Genomic DNA, 16808 nt, shown 5'->3' on the forward strand with positions numbered 1-16808 from the left:
TTGGTAAGAGGATTTTTATTACAGAAAAATTAGTTTTGATATATTAAATATACAATATGTAAGTGCACAAATTAAATTTTTAATAAGTTGATGACTCAGTTATTAAAAAATAAAAATCATTCATCATATAGTATTGAAACAAGTTCTATACCTAATTAAAATTATTAAAACAAATTGTTTACTGCGAACTAAAAATATAGTTCTGCGCGGAACAATTTATTTTTGTTAAAAATATATCCCCAGAAACAAAATTATTATTTTATGTGCACGCACAGTTAGCATGGGAAACAGTAGAAAAGATATACCGTGACCATTCTGTTTATTTAGATAGTCCACTAATCTGTGCAGTGCGCACGTGTGGCGCGCACATGCGCCGGGCGGCCTAACGTTCTCATTGTTTGAAATTTCACATTCAATATGGCCACGTAAATATTTCGACAAAGCTCTAAAAGGGAGAGCGCATAATAGAACATACAGCATCCCTTTCTAAACGCAACACTGTGAAAGAGATAGCAATCGAACTTTTTCGATTTCAATTCCGATATGATTATCGGGATCGCCTTGGAATGAAGTATTAAAACAAAAGAAACTTGTTCGTTTTTTTTTCTCGTGGCTAAGATGTGCGCATTCGGAGCTCAGAGTAATTGTCGGACTGCAATAAAAACCCGACAAAGCGAGGGAGCTGGATTGTCGCACACGTGCATCCGCCTGCCACTTCGCGAAGTTATATTTAAGAACGCACTACTAGACTGTGGTTTAAAGAGGAATTGAACGACTTATTTTTAGGTGCATTTGATTATTTATTCGATTTATTAATTTATATTTAATTATTTATATTTTTTCCACTTAATTTTTTTTTTCTAAAAAAAACAATACCTATATGGTAATGCATCAGAAATAGGATGTAATTGTAACACGATGGTTGTGGGTTCGATCCCCACTCAAGGAAACGAAATATTTACTTAAATTTATATTTCCGTTTCTTTGCTCTGGTATCGAGGCAAACGCTTTTGAAACGTTGAGTTCCGCCACTCAACACGCAATGCTTCCGGAATTTGGCGGAGAGTGGAGAACGGAGTGTGTTAACACTATGTTCCCTCTGCCTACCCTGCTGTGTATAGGATACAGCGTGAAGCTGATACAAAAAAATATTTTAAATAAAAAGGATATATAATTCATATATTAATGTGTATATTAACATTCATAATAATAAGTCAATTAGATTTATTTATTAACACACAGTGATATATCTACTGTATTCTTAAGCACATTCTTCGTAAAATAAGGAAGTGTTAAATATTCTCCCCATTTATAAGATAAACATGATCCCCGCCCGTTCGGAGCTTAATTACGATATCAAAAGCTGCATCGTCACTGGCAACCGTCACGTGCATCTCTTTCTAAGCGCAGGAACTCTCCATCGCACCGCTACATCGCCTATTAAACACGATTCTATGCGCACTCTCGTATTTTATATCATAAATAATATCTCACAGTCGTTCAAAGTGAGATGGGAACTTAAATGAACCCTATTAACATTTAAACATAATTAATGTGAGCTCCGACGACATGGCAATAATGAAAGTAATCATATGTTAACAGTTACATCGTTTCCACGATGGCTGGCAGCCTGGCACACACTATAATGACAGGTTATGAAATTCAAATCGGTTGGCGTTTTATTAAATCTTAACAATGATCTATCAATCAGCCGATATTGATTGGACAGAGGAGATTGAATATTTTTTAAATTATTTTATATAAAGCTACTCCATGGGGTTGATAGATTTTTAATATTCTCGCATTTTTCGCACCCTTACTGGGTGGTTTAACAGATAATTTGATATCGTTCATAAATACACACATAGATAAGTACTAGTACTTACGAAGTTGCCGTTATAGTGTTAAGCTGACAAGCAAAAATTTTTCTTAAATACTAAAAGTTATTTGGGTTGTCTAACCATATATATACTATAAATAAATTGTAATTCGTTTTACTCTTTTTCCATTTTAATATATCTCGTCTGTTAGAGAGCTTTATCTTAAGTAATTAAACTTAAAAAATATATGTGGCGAAATGTATTAACGTAAAGAATAGCTTCAGAATCATAAATTCTACACCCTATTAGGAACTCCAGTACTTCTATGCCAAAATGATTGTAAAATTAATAATACATAATATTCCTCTAAAATCTAAATCTAAAATCTAAATCTAAAATTTATATATTTTCTTAAAATAAATAAAAATAATGCTTATTTTGCTCAATTTTCAAAACACTATACCGACAATTCATACAAAATGATGACACAGTAAAATTAGCCAGGCCCCAAATCAAATAACTGTCAACAGCGTTTGCTTGTTAGTTGTTAGATATAACAAATATGAAGCTGCGTCATAGTTTCACTTTAGCCCAATTAAACAATAAACTTTCAACGTTAAAAACAAACAGAAACCACCTATTTGACATGAATAATTTGAATTTTGCATTTGCATAATTTAGGAGTTATTAGGGTGAAGAAATTTTACAATGGATTAAGATTTAGTTGTTTGTATAAGAATTTATATTTCTCTTTTGCATTTCTTTTTTTTGGCGAAGTTGACATTCGATCCTTGTATTGTGATAGTCCCTTCTTCCGTAAACAATATTATTGTATAATACTAATATTATATAGTTATATAGTTATATCTAAGGTGGAATAAATATTGTAACACTTTTTGACTAAATAGGCTCGTAGTTCTATTAGATAATTATAAAACAATCAAAGTTTAAATTACTCCAGAGCACTAATCTTCCAATAGAATGACATAAGATATTTTGATATAGACGATAAACATATTTTTTTATTTAAAATAACGTTTGATGGACCACCGTTAAAACAAATATAAAACAGCAAGAGCCACGTACCCCGCAGTTTCAGTCAGTCATTTGGAATGTTTAAAAAATGTAATAATGTAGAAGTAAAATATATTTCTAGTACGCTAGTTATGTAACCTTATGAAATCTATATACGAGTATATAAAATCAAAAGGTCACTCACTCATCACGAAATTTCAGAAACTACATGTGCTAAGAATCTCAAATTTTGCATAGGAGTTACTTATAGGACGTAGGTGCTCGCTAAGACGGGAATTTGCAATATTCGACTTCTAAGGGGTTGTTTTTGGGGTTGAAAGTTTGTATGAAACTTCGTTACTACAAATGCTAGGAGTCTCAAATTTTGCATGGACGTCACTTATAGGACGTAGGTACTCATAGAGACAGAAATTAATAATAAAGTAGTTCACGCAGGCGAAGCCGCGGACGGGCTGCTAGTGCATAATATTTATATTATATTGGTTCCATTTATGAAGAAAAAGTAATGCATATGCACAGTAAGCTATAGAAGAAATAATGAATGTTAAATTGTTATAAACTTATACCGTGATCGTGACGAGCGACGACCGCAGTCGGATTTGAGTTCCCATCAGCTTTTGCTAACAGAAGTGTAAAATAATTACCGAGCACGAATCGTCCAAATAGTTGGTGCACGACACGCACATTATAACCCGTTACTTTTAAACGCACTCAAAATATGAGTGATTATTATCATCTTTGCGCACTGTTTATACATTACGAAGAGAATGTAGGAATGTGTGTTTAACAAAAGACCTTAGCTATTTGGGACCTGGTGTCCAAAGCATGCGGTATCAGAAGTTGCTTAACTGACAAATTATTTAACTGATTGATGCTTCAAAGTACCTATATTTTGTCAATTTCTATGTCCACAAATTGATAATTTTCAAATAAAACTAAAATTAAAATTTATGTTGAAAATAGATTAAACTGTTTGACGAAAATTTGCGGACAGGCTTACGTCCATTACATTGCTTATCTAAATAAAGTTACTAATAGCAATATATCGTAATAGATTACATGTAGCGACGTCCCCACAAACATCCATCTAAATTGTCCTCTACTTCTCTACATATTTCCCAAGGGTACAGAACCTCACAGTTGCACCTTACCCCCAGAGTGCAGTAAATCTCAATAAGTGTCGAACAGTTTCTACGTAATTTCGTCATTTTTGTATCAAAAAATACTGTGTACGTATTATTCTAATCTAGGATATGTTCTACGTTTACGTTTGATATAGAATCTAAATAATTCCAAATACTCTAAGACTTTAATTCTAAGTATAATATGCACTTATGAGTGCATGCATATGCATGCATTTTTTGCATGGATATGCCAAAAAAGGATGATTATTCTGACACAGAGAAGTTTAAATTATAGTGCGTAAAATTGATTTGGCCGGGGACGGATTGATACGCTGCTAGATTTCTCTACCTATCATTTAGTTGCAGTGGGAGTTGCTTAAATCTTACATTGAACTAAAATATTTTTTTGAGGTAATTGTATACAGAAATATCACATACTCGTACATGTCTATATACAATTCCCCAAAAAAAGTATTATTATCTAACTCTCTTAACGATTTAGCTGACGTGAAATACATATCTAAGTATATATAGCTCCAGGCAATTACTGAGTCTAATGGGCAATCTTGATTCAACTTTCATTTTCTGCCATACTGGCTCACAGTCGAACGTAGACGAGGGGAACTCCGTGCGGTGTGTACTGTGAATGCCAATCGGGTTGTGAGGGCCCTCCAGTTGCCTTCCCTGAGTGAACAATGCGTTATGAAGTGCAGCACATGCAAGACCGCACGGCACATGCTCTGGCTGGAGTACCAACTTCATTGACTTACTCCTTGCTGGTTATGCTTGTGGGGAACGAAGATCATCGGTATAACTATAATTATAATTATTGACATCTTTTAATGTTTATTCTTAAGAAAAATAAACTCAGATTATATTTATCTTTAGTTTTATCCCGCGCACAGTAAGGTGGCCGCTGGGAGCCTGGAATCCTAGTGTTAAGACATTCCATTGCCATAAAAACACTTCCGTTCCCCACTTTCCGCCGAATTCTGAGGCATTGCATGTTTAGTGGAGTAAGTGTAAATATAAAATTTCCTCGAGTGGGAATCGAATCCACAACCCCGTTCCGTGTCCCGTTTACAGTCGCGCGCCTGTGCCCCCTTGCCGCGACTCAAAGTTATTATAATAGAATACAAATGACACTACAGGCACATATTTACAAGATATAAATATAATTGCATACGTGTGAAGACAAAAGTCTTATATTTAAAAGATGAACAAATGGCCGCAATCATATCACAATCAAAGTGAAAGCCTCTGGTATGGTACCTATTGGAGGCTGGGATCGGCACTCTCTGATGCGTGTTCTGTTTACACTACAGTGTGTTCGATCTAATTATATAGGATGGTTTTGGTTCACGCGCTAGTCACGACTACCATATTGTTCCTTAAATTCTGTTGTTGATATACGGGAATATTTAAACAAAAAATTATTTTCTGTTTAATATTTTCTATTGATTATAACTATCTAGAAACCTACGGTGGCGCAACGGCACAGGTATTGGTCTGTAAACGCGACAGGTTGTGGGTACAATTCTCACTCGAGGAAATTAAATATTTATTTTCATTTCCTCGCTCTGGTGACAAACCAAAGGCAAGCAATGTATTGAGATCCGTGACGTTTAAGTTTAATATTTGTTTAAAACAAAACAAATAGTTATATAATAGCCCTAGACTTCAAAAAATATGTGTGGCAATAAATAGTAAATATTTATATTATAAACATTACTTAGAACAACTTAAGCGCTCGGTCAACGGAACCCTAAAGTGAATATTTCAAAGTAAAATATGTTCTATATTATTAAAAAAAAACTGGACAATACCGTACTTCAATCTTCGAACAAGTTATAAGTGCTCTATACACACTCATAGTAATTTCTTGACCCACGCCACGTAGGGAAAAGGGAACCAGTGACGGTTATACATTCGCACGAGTCACTTCATCACTTTTTTATTTTGTATATTTAAGCACTTCCTATAAAACAAACACTGTAAAACTATTGAAAAACGATAATATAGTAATTATTATTTAGTGGAGCGGAGGCAACTTAGTGTTCCAACACTCCGTACCCCATTTTCCGCCGTATTTTCGAGGCATTGAGTACCAGAGCGAAGAAAGTAAAATATTAATAAATAATAATACATTTTTATTTTCTAGTGGGAGTCGAACCTGCACGTTAACAATCATGCCTTGAGTCACAAAACTTAACATTTTATATCACATTTTATCAAATTGTAACAACACTTAGATGTTTAAGAACGAACCATTAAAACTTCCAAACAGATAAAGTCTCTCAAAGTCCACGATACAAACAAAACCGACGTAACAGTTAAGGGAACTTATGGCATCTAAAATTAGACTCTCAACTCAATTCACATGATGGGTTCATACAAAAAAACCTCGTACCCATCCTCATTACGATAAACGATTAAAAATAAAAAATGGGCTAGCAGATGTGATCAAATATAGTTGGATATTAACTTGTGGGGTCGTTATAGGAAGTGCGTATGTAATTTAGCGACTGGGCACAATAAGGGCACCGGTCATCGGTCACCGGCCAGTGCGATTGTTGTGCGACCGACGCCCGCACCCATCGCCATTGATTGAATGAACGCGTGACTCTAACAAACAACGTTGGCCAAACGAAGCGTAAATGTTTTGCGAGGCCTATAGCCTATAGGGAGCTATTACTATTGCTTCTCTGTACGTATTATTATTTTGGAGCACAAATTGTTTAACTGTTTGTTTCGCTTAGCATTTGAATTAAAAAATCAGCTTCACGCTCTATCCAGCCACTCAACACGCAATGCTTCCAGAATTCGACAGATGGGGGGGGGGGGAACGGAGTGTTTTCACACTAGGTTCCCTCTTCCTACCTTGCGGTTTACAGCGGAGTACAGCCGACAGCGTGAAGTTAACACAAAATGTCAATTTTTCTCAAAATTGTGCCTATTTTTGTCTATTTCCAACTTTAAATATAAATACTGCAATAACTTCTTGCATATTATAAGAAAATATCAAACGACAACGAAATTGCAATATACACGTCCTATACAGAAATTTATAGACAAAATAGAAACTTCACAGATAATTCAGTAACATGTAATATCGCTACATACCGAAGAGATAACTTCTAAATTACCTCATTCCATCAATTTCGACACACATACCTTTCGCATGCGTCGTATATACTACATATATACGAATATAGGAGTAAAAAAGCATTTATTTTCTAGATGGGTTAAATTGGCATCGCGTCGTGGTCATGGCGTACAGAATCGACGAGATAGCCGGGGCCGTGCGACAGGTCCACGATTATCAACGCATTCTGCACGGTGCTCACAACCTGTCTCCAGCGCGGCTTTACGATTTATGAATGTAATAGCATCCCGTGAACACCTGTTCCTAGTCTCGTGCTGCGTATTAGGGCTATCAATCTGCTATTTGTTTTATGATTTACTTAGTTTTTCTTAATTAATACGTATAAATTATAGATATATTTTAGTATTTAATATTCGTGCCTTATCGATATCTCCGTAGGTGGTTATAAGCTCTTAAAATTTTAAATTTAAACATGTTTTCACCATTCTTCAAAAATATATGCTCTTCATTACTTATTGTCACAATTTTATTGTCTCCACTAGTGGACTTAAAAGAGAGAAACACAACAAGACCAAGAGAAACCTAAAGTGGCAAGCACTAGGGTGAAACCGCAACTTTTTAGTTTCTGCAGTCGTAAAATTTATCATCGAAATAGCCTTCTTCTTCCTTTAGTTGATACAAATTTCATTTTATCAACTGGGAAATGTGATGAAAAAAACGAACCATTGAACGAACTAAATTTTAAGAACGCAATCCGAGTTTTAATGAAATTGATGCAAATTTTACTACATTGTTTTACTCGAATACAATCAAAATTTCAACTGAGCCGACTCAATTATTTTTTTTAAGCGAATGCCTATAACATAATGTACCAGGTATAACAATAGATTTAACCAAGCTAAGATAAAGAGTTTGAAAATTATCTTTTTATAAGTTTAGAAAACAGCATCTCAGCACGTGCCAAAACTAGATTTCAAATTATACCTCAATAATTTGAAATCTAGTTTTGGCACGTAAAAATACTAAAAAGTAAACATATATAATATCAGAATAATAGTTCTAATAGTTAGGAGTCATTACGTAGTCGCGACCTATCTCAATAAGTCTAGCCCAACAGTCTGGCAGACGTTGCAGTGCACAAATGTTTACGCTATTACAGACGTACTCTCCCGAGCAGAGCTGCTAGGAATTCAGTTTAAGACAAAAATGTACACCTATGTAAAGTCTATGTATAAAAATGAACCGCCAAATACGTTGATAAACCCTTTAACGATATATGTTCATATATACATATCATTCATCTATCAGTACTTGTCCCCATTTTCATATTTATTTGTCTGTCTAATTCATCCATCCAAGAAATATGAAGTGAGATATTATGAAAAATTCACTAACGATTATTGTTCCTTCTCCTAATAAGATACAATACAATGTTAAAAGTATATTTTCAAAATATCCCGCAACTTTTTTCAAACTAAACATTTTAAAATTATACCATCATTAGTTTAAATATAGCAACATTTGTAAATTGGTAGACATTAGAAGCTTTAAAGCTTTTAAATTCTACTTAAAATATAATAGTTTCAAATGGATGTTCGATTGATAGTATCGAAGCAATTAAGCTTGTCGTGATGGGAATGTGAGGCAGGCTAGTGGGACCTGTCGACACGATGTCATGCACCAGCGAGCCATTCGATTCGACAGGTGTAGACCACGCATTTACCATAACTCCACAGTAATACTAGTTTCACTTTGAACGTAATTTTTTATCAATAAATGTTATCTAATTAACGTGTATATATAATTTTCTTGATATATATTGTAATTTATTTCTATATATATGAACATATTATGTCAGAATGTTTTATAGGTAAAAAAATATAAGATTAGAATTTTGAAATTTACGTACATAAGTATATAATTCTCACTGTGTTAGAATTGTAATTTTTCTACAAGAATAGTAGGTCCCTAAGTTACTGTTTTGTTAAAGAATTTATTTATTCATCATCCACTATATTTGTACTAATGAAAGTTACTGAACAAACATGGTTCTGTTTGGTAACTACTTGCAATTTTACCGTTAACTAACATAGAGACGATTAGTCTTGTGAACATCTGCCTATTACGTAAAAGGTATTTAAATAGACATATTTTTAAAGGTCATAAGTACGCGTCTTTTTGTAGACAGAGTTAGTGCAATTTACAAGTACTACGAATATAGATTAAAACCGTTTTTATTCAAATTGTATTTTGTAAAATGTCGACTTACCTCCATTACCAGCGTTAGTGATGGTAACCCAAAAGTCGATAGTCTTCTCTGGTCCCAACTCCTCGTAGTCCCACTTCTTTTTAACTTTCACCACACCACTTGGTTCAACTGTAACCCACGGATTTTCGTCCCTAATTTTGAAAGTTTCCCGATCAGTCTCTTTCTCGAGTGTAAACACGGCACGTCCTTCAACTTCGCCATCGGCTTCAGTAAATTCAATACGTTTGGTCGGACGAACCGCACGAGTGACCCTTCGCTTTTCTCGGTGAAGCGTTGGCATTTCTTTTCGTTCGCGGATAATAAATTCAATAAAAACTTGAGCAGGTTGACTTTTACGCGGAGGAGTTCCTGTATCGTGCGCCAAAACTTGCAACTCTACTTCGTGGCCATCAGGTTCGCCCGCTAATATCAATTCTCCTGTTTGAGGTACTATTACAGCAAGATTAGTGGGTGTTTTAATTGAATAGTAAATGCGGTCGCCATCAGCATCAAAAGCCTGTACTTTGCCTATATTAGAAAATCGTTGCCAATGGGCAGTTCCGTTACGGCAGTTATTTTCACAAGTACCATTTACAGCAAAGTAATATATTTCCTGTTCGAATAAAGGTTCATGGTCGTTCTCATTGACTACATTAATTCTGATTGGAAGGCTAGCTTTGTTCGCCCCGAGTATGTCAGTCGCCTGAATAACTAAATCATAATGTTTTTTTGTTTCTGCATCTAAACTTTTCATTGCTGTTATCTCGATGTCACCTTCAGTTATGACTGATTTAACGTCTGACTTAGTAGACTTTGACTTGTCGCGAAGAGCAAATACTGATTGCTCATTGCCTTTTATAATTTTGTAGGCGATAGGTCCCACATTTACAAGAGCAGTAGCTTTTATCGGTGGAAAGTCGACAACTGTTCCCGGTGGGGCATTTTCATTAATTTCCCCGTGTAGACCATTCGTTTCAGCAAAATGTATCATTTTTCTGCGATCCATGACCAAAACATGAACTGTATGAGCAGAACTACTGAACGGCGTTTGCTCTAACACAGCTAGATTTAGGGGATGGTTTAAGAGAGGTCCTAGATCTGCAGTTGTCATCAGTAATCCATCATCTAAAAGTGCGAAATAAGGTGCAAATTCAGGGTCCAGCAGTGTGTAACGTGAGTGGTTGCCAACAAAATGACGAACTGCATGACCTGGGCGGACGTCATGCGGCAAGAGGATTAGCGCACTCGTCTCCAGTGCTATCGTTAGGACACAGAGCACCGCTCCTCCTGCTAACACAGTGCGCGCCATGGCTCTGACGAGTTATACTCCAGTTATCCCAACATCTCCAACTATAACAAAATAACATTTGCCTTGTTAAGTAATAAAATAAAAAATTTAAGCATGTTATAAAAAATAAATTTAATTTAATCCAATTTTATCTTTATTAAAATAAATGAAATATTACTTTCATATATATATATTAATACTTTATAATTATTATTTATTCACTTGACCTTGTAAACAGATACTTATATGTTTTAATATATCGTCTAATATTTTTCAAATATACTATCAACCATATACGATCAATGATACGTTTTCTTGTAAAAGAGAGATACTAAATGAATATGTGAGGAAACCACATTTACAAAGGCGTATACAGTCTAGGTTTGTCAGTCACTACAAGTGATCGATAATGCAGTGCAATTTCCAGTAATAATAATAGTATCACATGATGTGACAGCATGAAAGTGTAAGGCGCTGTCGGCGCTGTCGGCGCTGCCGGCGACGTAGGGCGGCAGTTGGCGGCGGCACACATGCAGAGCTTTATTTAGGCGGCAGGCGGCAGGCGTCTCGCGTCTCGCGCCCGCGGCCCGCCGCCGCCGATCAATACCCCCTTGCGCCGCCGCGCGACGATTTGCGAGCAAATCTAGACTGTATGCGCTCCAGTTCACGACACACCATCAAATATTCACACACTTATTAAACTGAATAGAAACTCATTTCGGCGTCGTCGTTCGCAAATATGCACTCAATCCGTAAACTAAAATAGCTAGTGGTTACTCCTTTGACGTAAGGGTCGCCAATTTATCGATGTTTCACAAAGCCAATCGTTTCACATAACCAGATTTGCACTATAATACAAATAAATTATATTTATTAATTTTTCATCAATAATTATTTCTTTATAAATCTTATTAGCATGTTATCAGTAAACATGTGAATTTAATGTAAACAAAATAAAACACTAGTGCACGGTAGATTACGTAAACAATTAACACTATACATCAAGAAAATAGCTTAAATGTATGTCACAATTTTCCCAGATTATAACACGATACGTACTTATTAGAAGCGTGAATAAAATCGCGATATCGCAGCGTTCTGTGTATATCCGTTTCATACGTCACTAGAGCCGTACGCAAGCGGCGTCAAAACGCGACTGGTGATTGAAATCTGCAGCGCGCGCGCGTATTGAGCGCGCCGCCCGCGCCCGCTACCCCCGCCAGCCCCGCCACCCCCGACACCGACACCGCCGCCGCCCTGCGCCCCCGCCCCGGCGAGCGGCTACACTACGTACGGTAGAGTCGTTCCACCCCCTGGCTGCCAACTTCGTTGCACGGCTACTAACTACACACAGTTCTACACAAGCTTTTGTTTTTGATAAAAAGTTATATTAGAATTCGCTAAAGATTTTTAATAGTGTAAATCTTAATACGCTAACATAACCTACGACCCTGCATATATGAGCTGGATATCAATAAATAATTCCGTATAGGATGTTTGATATTGATTGATTCGATTTTCAATTTGTGATTTTAATATTCTCACTCTTATACTATAACAAACATTATAAAACTTGAACGTTTATATACTGACATGTAAGAAATCTAAGTTTTTTCGAAGTTTCTGAACCCACATCCTTCAACGTCTAGCTGCAACTCGTAGGCACGTTCTGGCGACGTATGAATAAGGTTGAGTACAAGTTAAGTAAATAACTAAACTTGCATTTTTCTATATTACGCAAAAAAAATCTATTTCACTCTATATCCCGCACAAAGCAGGGTAAGCAGATGACAGAGGTGTTAAGTGAGTTTGGTGTTAAGACACTCCGTTCTGCACTTTTCGCCGAATTTTTCGACGCATTACCTATTGAATTGCGGAACTCAACGCCGGGCTTTTTTCCTTGATGCCAGAGATTTTTTTTTAAATAAATCAGTTTATTCTAAAGTCAATAAAAAAAATGAGATGAACAGTAAAATAATCATAAAATATAGTATAAGATTCTTTTAATGTAATAATTTTTGTTTACTACACGAATTATTTTAGATATTATTTTATAATATTTAAAGCAAAAATACCAAACAACCTTAACAAGAAATAATCGCTAGTAATAAACTCTCAAATTATTATATAATATGAACACCGCTTCTCATAAATGGGTAACTTCTAAGTCCACGGAATAAAATAAAATCTAACAAAATTAAGTTAGCTGCACCCTGTATTCTTAGCAGGGTAGTCAGGGAGAACGGATCGCCAAACTCTACGGTCTCTTCATACCTTTTTCGCCTCGTCCACTGTCATCAACCTCTTCTTACTTCTTCTTCTTCTATATATACTTTTTGAGGGGTCCACATGCATGCGTGATCTCCAGTATCTTTGGTCTCTCCCTACCTCTCTTGCCGCTCACTTTTCCATCATAAAACTTTTTCCTTTCCTAATCACTTGCTGTGATGCAGAGCGCCCTTTTTTATGGATGTCATGTATAGAAAACCTAAATTTATTAGGTACGTAATTTTAGGGTTCCGTACCTTTTAAGGAAAAAAGGAACCCTTATAAAATCACTGTTGTCCATTCATCTGTCTGTCTGTCAAGACTCTTTATTTCAGGAAGGACTTTTTGGAGATATCGAGTTAAAAACCATATATAATCATCATAGATCATCATCATCATAGATGAGATCTATGACCTCATAATTATAATTTCCTAATATAAAAACATATTTCTATATTTATTAAGAAAAATGATATGGTCGTTCATATCGCAAAAAACGTATATTTCGACACTATCTATAAAGGGAATTAAAACTATAATATGGTACATAAAAAAATATAATAGGGTACTTCCCGGTTAACCTAGATGAAATTTGGTAGCTAGCATTTACAGGCAGTACCAGTTCAAGAAAAAATCTGAAAACTATACATTTATAATGAAATTCTAAAAAATAATAGCCTTAAATAGCAAAAAAAGCGTATTTCGGCACTATATATTGAATCAAAATTAAGTACTAGAGTACTTCCATTTGACCTAAAATTATGAAATTTAGCAGCTAGCATATACAGGTAGCACTAGCAAAAGGAAAAAATCTGGAAACTATACATTTGTGGTTAAATCTTAAAAATTATGGTCTTAAATAGTCTTAAATAGTAAAACCGTATATTTCGAAACTATAAAGGGGATCAAAATGAATAGGGTACTTTCGAATTATGAAAATTGGTAGCTAGCATCTACAGGTAGTACGAATTCAGGAAAAAATAATAGCCTTAAAAGGTTGGCAACATTTGGTAGTTCAAGTGAAATAAGAGATGAAAGGGCTCTGGCTAAGCTAAGCCTGAATTTCAGAAATAGTTCGAGACTTCCAATTTATGTACGGAACCCTCGGTGGGCGGGCCCAACTCGCGCTTGTTCGGTTTTTTCTTTTAATAAATTCTGATTCCACAAAAGGAAAATAAAAAAATTTTCTGATATTAATAAATCTGAATAGATTTCTTTATCTTTTCTTGTATGTATAAAAGGAGATGTTCCCATTGAACGAACGTAAGTCGCATGCACAGCCGTAACGGCTGATGGTAGAATTTTAATCCTAAAGGGATAGGGATAAAAAGGTTGAAAGTTTTTTTAAATCACCACCGATTTTGTGTGTGAATGTGGGAGAATAAATAAAACATGATAAAATGGTATAAATAATTATATTTAAAAACAATTATAATCATTTTATAGACTAGTATAAAAATAGCCAAAGCTTAGCACTGAGCAATTTTTGTGACTTATAAGGGTAAATATAAAATTTATAACATATGTTTTGTTAACATTTATATAAATAACTTTAAAAAATTTATAATTCATATGCACTCGGTGCACTATGGTAAGCTCAGTTTTCTATAAGTATTAAAGATTAGGACTATAAGGCTTAGAAGGTGCACTATCACTATTATTTTTGTATCTTATCTCTTTTATAGTCAATTGTTTTCCCTGATGAATTCTTTGTAAGTGGCTTCTCATGTCATAAGATCTTGAAAAGGACCGGTGGCATACTGGACACTGTGTTTTTCCTGCATGAGAATCTTTATGTAGAGTTAAGGATGTAGGGTGTTTGAAACCTTTGGGACACAGCTGACATCTAAATTTTGCCAAGTCTGATTCTGTAAATATTAAACCATTCCATAAGAATTATTAGTTTTTTTTTTATCAGTGTCACTTTATATCTGCCATATAGCAGGGTAAAACTAAGCAGAGAGTGAGTCAAGACACTCTGTTTTATGCTTACTGTCTAACTTTAGTCTTGTGGTTTTTTGTGGTGTTTTTACATATGATATTTTTTAAAAATTCATATTTGTTTAAATTATTTTTTATAAGACCACAATTTTAAACAATATTTTTGTCAATTTCAAAAGATTCTGTATATTACATAAGCCTAGATTTCCCCGTATCCTAGCCTTCCCCGTATGGTGCTTAAAACAATGTAGCTTCACATTTTTTCCTGTATAACAGGGTAGGCACTAAGCATGTTGCATATTGAGAAGTAGCAGAACTCAACATCAAGCTTTATTTATGAATGGGGATTGAACCCACAACCATTGTGTTTACAGTCAGAGATTTCCAATTGCACAATGATGACCTCAAGATCTATAACATTATTTTGCATAACATGATAAAGAAATATATATCCACAAACCTGTACTACTTTTATCAGATAAATCTTCTGCTGTTGCATTTTGTGTGTCAACTTGCATGTCATCAATAACAGCTGCTGACGGTTTTAATTTTGTGCTGTCAAACTTTGAGGTCTCGGGCTGAGGTTCATTTACATGGTTATCCAGTTCTTGTACAGGAGCTGAACTATCTTGTGGAATGTTTTCATCTCTACTAATAGGAGTGGCTAGATTCATAGGTTCATCAGTAGGAATAAGCACAGGAGGGTCATTTGGTCTACTAGATTTAGAACTTAGATCTAACGAGTTATTGTCATTTATCCTTATTAGATTCTTTGATGACTCATCTTCAACATTATCAGTTAATCCTTTAACCTCTAAAAGTTCAGCAGTTATCAAAAAAGATTCCAATTGTTCCTGAAATATATTTACTTCGCCATGATACATAAAGTTGATAATTGCATTAAGATCCTCATACTTAAAATTTCTAAATATGATTACAGGATGTTGGCATGGATTTTCCTTGAATATTTGCTTGAAATAGTTACTGCATGCAGATAGCAACATCTTATGGGCTCGAATTTTACCACCATCACAACATAAGGTCACATCAACTAAATCATTTTCAAACCGCAACACATTAAATGCTTCTGTTACATGAGTAACATAATTATTCCAACGCAAAGAAAATTGAGGTGCGTTATTCATTCTTTTATATTGAGTTATACATTTAATAAAAATAAAAAATACTTTCACGAAATAGATAAAAAAACATAATGTTATATTATCTTTCTTGATTGATATTTGTTTCCTATTCCTTTTCTCTACAATCTACAATTTGCTCTATTCTATGGCATGACTTAGCTACAGATTAAAGAAAATAACTTATATTATTAAGACTGAATTGGTTAATTATATTGGGATAGTAAGTTACAATTAATAAAATGTTTATTATATTAATTAATATAATATATAATGCAGCTACTATTTTACTAAGTGTTAAAACATTCCCAATTCCCTTATTTTCCCTTTAACATAGTACATACCAATAAAGAAGGTGTGAAAAGAAACAAAACCAAAAAGAAATATTTTTTATATCATAATACCTGTACATATCATTACATTATATTATAATATACAAATTGTATTATTTTACTCTTTGCGTATCATATCCTTAATTCCAAATCATATAACAGTGATTTTGGATAAGAACATCATTTAACTTCTTTAATTTTTTTTTTTTTTCAGCAAAACTACAAGTTTTTGTAGTATAAAAAAATCTCGATATATTCCTATCTCCGTTTATTGAGTAATATACAAATATCTATTTCTATTTTATTCGTAACAATTCAATTGTTATTTTGTGATTGTTTTGCTTTATCTTTATTCTTTTATTGACTGTCCTTTTTTGACTGTTTATAATTGACATTGACTTGATATACACTAATAAACTACTAACGTAACGTAACGTTATAAATAATTAAAACATAGTACCATCTACGTGTGTTTTCTACTATACGTGACACTGGCAGATTATTTTG

At 34.4% G+C, this 16808-nt stretch overlaps 2 protein-coding genes across 8 annotated transcripts in view; both read right to left on the minus strand.

Annotated features, from left to right (window-relative positions):
• CadN (neural cadherin) overlaps window positions 1-11788 on the minus strand; it is a 240619-nt gene extending 228831 nt beyond the window's left edge. For all 7 annotated transcript variants that reach the window (XM_085184994.1, XM_085184985.1, XM_085184951.1 and 4 more), the window contains exons 1-2: window positions 11681-11788; window positions 9355-10683 (exon numbers count right to left, since the gene is read on the minus strand). In XM_085184994.1, the coding sequence (XP_085041120.1) occupies window positions 9355-10642 (1288 nt within the window). In that variant the 5' untranslated portion in view covers window positions 10643-10683; window positions 11681-11788. The remainder of the gene's footprint in view (window positions 1-9354; window positions 10684-11680) is intronic.
• Window positions 11789-14287: 2499 nt separating this feature from the next.
• Window positions 14288-16118, minus strand: LOC146541395 (uncharacterized). Its single transcript, XM_085185046.1, has 2 exons — window positions 15291-16118; window positions 14288-14757 (listed from the first exon to the last, which is right to left on the minus strand). The coding sequence occupies exons 1-2, from the start codon at window positions 15973-15975 to the stop codon at window positions 14504-14506; spliced, it is 939 nt and encodes a 312-aa protein (XP_085041172.1). The 5' UTR covers window positions 15976-16118; the 3' UTR covers window positions 14288-14503.
• Window positions 16119-16808: the final 690 nt, after the last annotated feature.

This window comes from Heliconius melpomene, chromosome 1, assembly GCF_056956725.1.
Source record: "Heliconius melpomene rosina isolate 202511_hmr_F chromosome 1, ASM5695672v1, whole genome shotgun sequence".
Lineage (NCBI taxonomy): Eukaryota > Metazoa > Arthropoda > Insecta > Lepidoptera > Nymphalidae > Heliconius > Heliconius melpomene.

What these genes read in the sequence shown, in the direction of transcription:
- LOC146541395 (XM_085185046.1), bottom strand. Translation starts at nt 15,975, where the DNA reads ATGAATAACGCACCTCAATTTTCTTTGCGTTGGAATAATTATGTTACT. An exon ending in ATCTGATAAAAGTAGTACAG is followed by an intron (nt 14,758 to 15,290) that starts GTTTGTGGATAT and finishes TAATATTTACAG; the next exon opens with AATCAGACTTGGCAAAATTT.